This window comes from Temnothorax curvispinosus, unplaced genomic scaffold (genome assembly GCF_003070985.1).
Source record: "Temnothorax curvispinosus isolate PA1 unplaced genomic scaffold, ASM307098v1 QBEX01016865.1, whole genome shotgun sequence".
NCBI classification, from domain to species: Eukaryota; Metazoa; Arthropoda; class Insecta; order Hymenoptera; family Formicidae; genus Temnothorax; species Temnothorax curvispinosus.
In genome coordinates this window covers 1-7,592 of record NW_020226645.1, presented here as the reverse complement: position 1 = coordinate 7,592, position 7,592 = coordinate 1, and the positions used below count along the sequence as shown (strand labels likewise).

At 44.6% G+C, this 7,592-nt stretch overlaps 2 protein-coding genes across 2 annotated transcripts; one reads left to right on the top strand and one right to left on the bottom strand.

The window, feature by feature from the left end:
* Window positions 1-208: 208 nt before the first annotated feature.
* Window positions 209-1,411, top strand: LOC112467080. Its single transcript, XM_025035547.1, has 2 exons — window positions 209-682; window positions 791-1,411. Exons 1-2 carry the CDS (start codon window positions 209-211, stop codon window positions 1,409-1,411), a joined length of 1,095 nt encoding a protein of 364 aa, XP_024891315.1.
* A 2,762-nt stretch (window positions 1,412-4,173) lies between these two features.
* LOC112467082 lies at window positions 4,174-7,523 on the bottom strand. The gene is made up of 3 exons (XM_025035548.1): window positions 5,468-7,523; window positions 4,395-5,164; window positions 4,174-4,254 (listed from the first exon to the last, which is right to left on the bottom strand). The coding sequence occupies exons 1-3, from the start codon at window positions 7,521-7,523 to the stop codon at window positions 4,174-4,176; spliced, it is 2,907 nt and encodes a 968-aa protein (XP_024891316.1).
* Between the last annotated feature and the right edge of the window lie 69 nt (window positions 7,524-7,592).

The window sequence follows — 7,592 nt, the reverse complement described above, 5'->3', positions numbered from 1 at the left end:
ACTACAGCGATAACGCGCGACGTGTGACATGCTCGTGTTGAACGACTCGGAGCGTGCGACGGATAAGAATATCTTTACGACTGCGACGATCGACGATATCATCAAATCGACATTCGGTAGCGTTAAAACAGAGACGAGAAAGAAGCTCAACGCATCGAACGTTAAATTTTTACAATCCCTGGGATTCGCGGTACAAAACATCTGAACGATGACTGAAATTCTTAACATCAGAGGCGAGCCGGTCTTTGACGATCGCATCGTCAAGATCGAGACTCACACGTACAACCCGTACGCCAACACAACGTTCGAGTATAGCGACGAGATACGATTACCTATACAACAGCAGGATCTGTATACGTTGCCGTGCGAAAGTTTTCTCTACGTCGAAGGAACATTGACGGTGACCAGAGCAGCCGGCCAAGCCGATAACGTGGTATTGGGGAATAATTGCGTCGCGTTCATGTTCGATGAAATTCGATACGAGCTTGACGGTGTGGAGATTGATCACTGCAGAAACGTAGGAATAACCAGCACGCTCAAGAACTACGTTACGGTATCGTCTGACAGAAGCGTGATCCTGCGAAACGCGGGCTGGGAACCGCATAATAACGCGAACGGATACTTCAATTTCTGCGTACCGCTCAACCTGTTACTGGGATTTTGCGAGGATTACAAACGCGTGGTGATCAACGCTCGTCACGAATTAATCTTGATACGATCGCGCACCGACAACAATTGTCTGTTGAGAAGTCTCGCGTTGGAGCCTACTGTCAAACTACTCAAGATACAGTGGCGAATGCCTCACGTGGTATTGAGCGAGGTCAACAAGCTGTCGATGCTGCGCGCCTTGGAAAACGGACAATATCTAAGTATGGGTTTCCGTTCGTGGGATCTGTACGAGTATCCCCTGTTGCAGAACACGACCAAGCACTCGTGGGCCATTAAGACCGCGACTCAGCTCGAGAAACCGCGATACGTCGTCTTCGCTCTGCAAACGGGTCGGAAGAACGTCATGTCCGCGGACACGAGCCGATTCGACGACTGCAAATTGACCAACGTGAAACTCTACCTAAACTCGGAAGTCTATCCGTACGACGATTTGAATTTGGACTTTGGTAAACACAGATGGGCGATTCTGTACGATATATACGCGCGTTTCTGCAAGGGCTATTACGGATACGAATATCTCGAGCCGAGTCTCACCGTTTCAACTTTTCTACGTAACGGCCCGTTCGTGATCATTGATTGCTCTCGACAAAACGAATCCGTCAAAAACGCCACCGTGGATGTCAGACTAGAATTCGATTGCATGGAGAACGTACCGCCGAATACCTCTGCGTACTGTCTTATCATACATGATTGCGTGATCGAGTACAATCCGTTGACCAACGTAGTGCGCAAAATAGTCTGAGTGTTTGCGGCAACGTCGACGAAAATTTTTTCTCTTTTTAACTCCCGATACAAATTTATGAGAGGGGAAAAAGAGGGGAGCAGGATATAAAAATCAGAGTGTCGCGAAACGCGCGTCATTCCTCTCGATTCACGCATCGAAGAAAGAGAGATATTTCTTCATGTTTGCACCAACGTTCGTCGACCTGCAAGGTTTCGTCGTCGGGATGAAATTTGTCGTCAAGGAGGTGGCGGTGCTGAGAAACGGGGCCGTTCTGGCGCATTACATCTTTATATGCCCCATGCCGTGGAATCTCCTCACAAAATCCGACAAATCGTGCGCTTCCTGGTTGATTCGCAATCACCATGGATTACGATGGGAAGACGGAAACGTATCGTACAGCAAGGTGAAGCGTTTAATTACATCAGCGGTGCTCGGTGAGGAAGAGGACAACGACGACGACGACGACGAGATGCCGACTCTCGTGTACGTCAAGGGATGCCAGAAACGATAATGGCTGGTAGATCTGCTTGAGAGTAAAGCGAGAAAAAACCTAAACATCGAGACTCTGGATGCGGATTACGAAGATATCGAATCTTTAAATAATCTAGATGTTACTGTTATTTGTCAAGGATAATCGGGATAAAGGCGTTAAACACAAAGACGTTGATTGCAGCAACGATAAAAGGCTGTATTTTAATTTTGACAAAATCTTCGTACAGAGACGCGCACGCTCGTAACCGTTGCAGGGGACTGACTCTTACTACTGCTTCGCCACTTCTCACACGCAGAATTACCACCCTAAGCCTAGGAACTTTTTTAACATCGGATCGTAGTGGATGATCGGTGGTAACTTACTTCGTCGTGGCGACAGTGACTACCTAGTATTGCCAACTTAAATCTAGAACTCTTTTAACATCCTCCCACCTTTAGATATTCACGTTTCACAAATGGAGAGAATATCTAAAGAAGCAATAAAACGAGATAAGGATTAAAGTTTTTTAACAGGTTTAACAGTGTGTCCACTTCTAGTTTTGTAAGGGACAATAGGATCATTACTATCACTTAACTCTACTCCGTTAGGCACCTGTTTTGACTTGTCAACGCTTTGCCGAATGACTGTCTTAGGCTTAACTCTCTTATCATAGATTTTACGTAACTCCTCTGGATCCGTATCAACGTCTACCTCCAAACAATATAATCTCTGAACTGGTCGCACTACTTGTCCCGTCGCAGTAATTAAACGCATGACCCTCACAATTCCGTCTTTTCCTGGGAAAAGTTCTATTACTCGGCCTAGTGGCCATTCGAGCCTCTTTGTACAATCGTTACCGATAAGTACGATGTCACCAACTTTTATCTGACGGTCATCGGTTAATTTTTTGGCAGATGCATATTTTAGCTGCCCGAGATACTCCGATCTAAATCTTTTACGCAACTCTTCTTTGAGAAATTGTCGATACTTAAATCTACCCTTCAGTTTTTCTCTGTCAATATAATCACAATCGGGTAAGCCTACTTCATGGATCTCTTGAAGAAATAAATTTAGAGTAATAGGATCAAGATCTCGAGGATCGTCAGACAAATATGTTAAGGGTCGAGCGCTAATCACAGATTCGCAATCACATAAAATCGTAAGCATTTCTTCGTAACTTAAACAAGCTTTACCAAGTATTTTTCGCAATAAACGCTTCAGAATCTGAATTAACCGCTCCCACCATCCTCCCCACCAGGGAGCACTTGGTGGATTAAACTTCCATTCCACTTTGGATACTAGACTAGACTCCTGGATTTTTATCCAATCGATTTGTTTCAGTAAATTAGAAAAACCCTCGAAATTAGTTCCATTATCGCTATAAACTATACTCGGTCGTCCCCTTCTGGCCACAAATCTACGGAAAGCTTCTATGAACTTATCGGTGGACAAAGACGACACGAGTTCCAAATGTACTGCACGATACACCGCACATGTAAAAATACAAATCCAGGCTTTTACTTCGCTTTTCAAATATAGCGGACCTGCAAAGTCTACTCCCGTAATCTCGAACACTCAAGCGTCGCGAACTCGATTCATAGGTAGAGGAGCAGTTGCCACCGTCAGAGGTTTGACATTCTGTCGTGCGCAGACGACACATTTTCTTACAATACTACGAGCGACCTTTCGGCCGTGTATTATCCAATATTCCTCTCTGAGAGCATTGAGTAATGTGTTGATATGTACATGTCCTAAACGCGTGTGGAATTCGAGAATCATCATGCGGACTAAAGGATTTTCTCCCAGTAGGACTATTGGATAACGAAACGAATAGCTATCATCTCGTTCTAATATTTTCGATTTCATCCGGATCAGATTATCCTCCGCAACAAAAACATTCATGTTACGCAATTGTATGTCGTCAATTCCGTTAAACGACTCTCGCTGGATAATTGATAAAATGGTCTTTTCAGCATCATTGACCTCCTCGCTCGTTAACTTCCCAGCTAGTCTATTCTGTTTACCCGATTTGTACAATTTGTAATTAGTAACAAACCGTTTTATGCGCGCGATCGCTCTTACCACAGTACGAAAGCTAGAAACACTGGGAACATAGAAAGGCTGAACCTTTGTAGTATTATTCATTTGAGACATCGCAGACACAATTTCAGAATCCAAAATTTGATCCGTCACTTTAGCAGTCTTACGTATTTCATTTTTTATCTCGTCTTCATAGTACACTACGTTCGAGATCGGCCACTCAGATTCATCCTTTCTTAGCCACTCCGGTCCGATCCACCAATTTACCCTACATAGCGTATTGATTGTACATCCTCGTGACGGTAGATCCGCCGGATTTAATTCGCCAGGAATGTGCTTCCAGGCCTTGCTACATGACATATTTCGTATTTCTTTAACGCGATTGTCTACAAAGGGCGCCCAAGGACAATTCCGCTGGATCCAGAACAAAACTGTACTTGAGTCACTCCAGTATGTTATTTTCTTATCAGACATCTTAAGAGAATTTACCGTAGAACACGCCAGTCTTACGGCCATACTGGCAGCCAAGAGTTCAAGTCGAGTAATCGTCATAGGAGCAACTGGAGCTACTCTAGCTTTTGCCGTGACAAACTGGACGTTGACTTGGGAAGCACACTCCACGCGTGCGAAAATCACCGCAGCGTATGCTTTCTTACTAGCGTCACAAAACACATGAAACGTTATACTAGTATCTCGAGCTGGTGACTCAAAAGCCCAGCGAGGAAAACGAAGCTCGTTTAATCGTGTCAAGCTACCGAGCCATTTCTTAAATTCGTTTTGTATTTCGTCACAAACCTCATCATCCCATTTAATTTTAGAGACCCAAGTTTGTTGCAACAAGAGTTTGGGAGTGATCATAACCGGGCAAACAAAACCTAAAGGATCGAAGATGCGGTGAGAGTAAGAAAGTATTACTCGCTTCGTAATCTTTTCGTTCATAATCGTTTCGATCGGGGGAGTTACTAAACGCAACGTGTCATCGCTCTTATCCCAAATAAGCCCCAATACCGAAATTTCTACTTCTCCCGTCTTCGAGTGCGAATTCTCCCATCCTCTGAGTTCAAACGCTCCCTCATTCATCGCGTGTTTCGCATCATACATAAATAGCTCGACTTCGGTCATTGTGTCTAAACTTGTTACGCAGTTGTCTACATAGAAACTTTCCATCAACTTCGTGAGATTCTTATCTGCGTTCTTAAACATAGATTTAATGCTCTCATCAGACAACAATTTCTTCAAATGATAATTGATCACTGCTCCTAAAAGAAAAGGACTACATGAAACACCGAAAACTACTCGGCAATGTCGATAAACGATTATTTTCCCGAGTTCGTCATACCATAAGAATCTCAGAAAGTTCCGATCTTGTTTAGTCAAACTTATTTGCAAGAATGCTTTTCGAATGTCAGCTACGACCCCAATCCTATGAGTACGAAAACGTAACAAAATAGTAAAAACAAGTTCAATTAAATTGGGTCCTCTTTCTAGACAGTCATTAAGAGATGGAAAGTTTTTACATTTAGCAGACGCATCGAATACCGGTCTTAAAGGAGTGGTACTACCCACTTTAACGACGCCTCTATGTGGTAGATAGTGTGCCTCTTGGTCGATCTCATCATCAGGCACCACCTCAATGATTCCTTCCGCTAGCCAGTCGTTGAATACTTGATCGTATTCGTCGTACAACGCCGACGATTTCAGCTTCTTAGTAGTCGTGATGAGCCGCTTCTCTGCAAGCTCCCTGTTGTTCGGCAAACTGGGATGTGTCTCGACCCACGGGAGACATACCTCGTATCGTCCTTCCGCATTGACAATGACTGTTTCTTCGAAACGCCTCAGAATCTCCTCATCGTGGTCTTTGCGAGACTTCTCCATAACCGGATCGCTGATGCCAATCACATCCAGTTCCCAAAGATCAGATACACAGGCTTCACGTTGAAACATGGAAATCGCCTGCTCGGCGAGACCGTCCGTAACATATTTCGGAACCTGGCCCATCAGCGTCCAGCCGAGACTTGTCTCAACTGCTGTCAATCCACACCTGAGTTGTTTAGTACGACCGGTCATCAGTTTTCCTGCTATATCTGCCCCAATGAGAATTTTGATCGGTGCAGCGTAGTCGCATTTAGACGGTCCATCAGTGAGTTGTATGTCCATCTCCTTCAATTCATCCATCCATGGTTGTTTTTCCCACAGAGGAATTTCTGCGCATATTTCCTCTTCGTCGAACACTTTGAAGTTGCACGAATAACTGTTGTCCAGACTACACAGATGAACCACATACTTCTTATGACTCTTGACCGCAGACGTAACGTTTCTGAAAAGCGAGTGTTTGAGCTTGTGTTCACTGATCGCTTTATATTTCATCTGACGAATAATGTCCTTAGTAGCGTAAGATCGAGTGGAACCTTGATCGAAAAACACCCGCACTACACGTTCTTCCTTGCCATTACGAATCTTGGCATGTAACGTCTGTAAAATTACGTCCGCTTCTCTAGTTTGATTGGAATTCGACAGTACCTTTTCTTTTCCATCGTCTGCATTAGTTGACACCGTTGCATCCCCTCGGTTGATTATATCCGGACACATTATCACCACGTGCCGTCGACTGCACATCGCACACTTTTGACTACTCCGACACACGCGACTCTGATGACCGATTTTTAGACAGTTAAAACACGCATTCTTTTGTTGTAATAACGATTTTTTCTCGTCCAATGTCATTTTTCGCGCTTTTTCACACTTTACACTCGCGTGCTCTTTTTCACAGAATACACAGTCTATCGGTTTATTCGGCTTTCCCTGTGCGTGTAGGCTTATAGCGGACGGCGTACCTTTTGCTTGATCCGAGCGTTGTTTTTGTTTCGATGTTTTGGGCTCATCCTTCTTCAAATCGAAACCGTGCATCGCGATAGATATTCTTTCTTCATTCTCTACTTCGGATCGCAGAAACTTGATCAGCTGTGTGAGTCGTTCTTCTCTTCGTTCCCCATCTGCCCCGACCGGCACTGGATGACGCTGCCAAGCACGTAAAAGTTCTTCGGGCAATGAGGACTCGACAAGCGGGAGTAACATGGCGCCGCACTTATCCGACGTGACCCCGAGCGTTTCGAGTGCTCTTAGCTGAGCCTCTATCTTATCATACAAACTAGACAATGGCATTTGATCATCCGGCTTCAGGACATTTTGCATAACTAGCTTGAGAAGCTCGCGCACGTACACAAGCATTTCATCTCGGCCGAAACGATTCTTTAAACTCTCGATCGCACTGTCATAATTTTCTTCCATGGGAGGAAAACTGTCTATTAGCTCGGCTGCACGCGACTGTGCTGTTATCGCCTGTAGAAGATATTGGAACTTGTTTCCTTTGTTGATGGCAGCATCCTCGTGTATCTTCTTGAATTGCGACCAGAAAGGCAGCCAGTCTTTCACGTCCCCACTAAATTTTCTAAGTTCGATCTTCGGCAGTTTTATCACAGGTTGCGCACTGGGAAGTGTGTTATCGACTGTCGAATTCGCATTGTTATTCCCGGTATTGTTCGCAACAGTCGATAAATGTGTCATGGCGGCCATCCGTGCCCGTATAAACTTGCGCTTGTACTCGTCGTTGCTCGTCATCTCTGCGTCGATTGTCTCTGTCTTCACATTTTCTGTCTCTATCAAGCTTGTAATATAGACCGAATTGGC

What these genes read in the sequence shown, in the direction of transcription:
- LOC112467082 (XM_025035548.1), bottom strand. Translation starts at nt 7,523, where the DNA reads ATGACGAGCAACGACGAGTACAAGCGCAAGTTTATACGGGCACGGATG. An exon ending in TAGAGGCGTCGTTAAAGTGG is followed by an intron (nt 5,165 to 5,467) that starts GTAGTACCACTC and finishes CTTTTCTTTTAG; the next exon opens with GAGCAGTGATCAATTATCAT. An exon ending in TAAGACTGGCGTGTTCTACG is followed by an intron (nt 4,255 to 4,394) that starts GTAAATTCTCTT and finishes TATGTCATGTAG; the next exon opens with CAAGGCCTGGAAGCACATTC.
- LOC112467080 (XM_025035547.1), top strand. Translation starts at nt 209, where the DNA reads ATGACTGAAATTCTTAACATCAGAGGCGAGCCGGTCTTTGACGATCGC. An exon ending in GCGAGGATTACAAACGCGTG is followed by an intron (nt 683 to 790) that starts GTGATCAACGCT and finishes CTCAAGATACAG; the next exon opens with TGGCGAATGCCTCACGTGGT.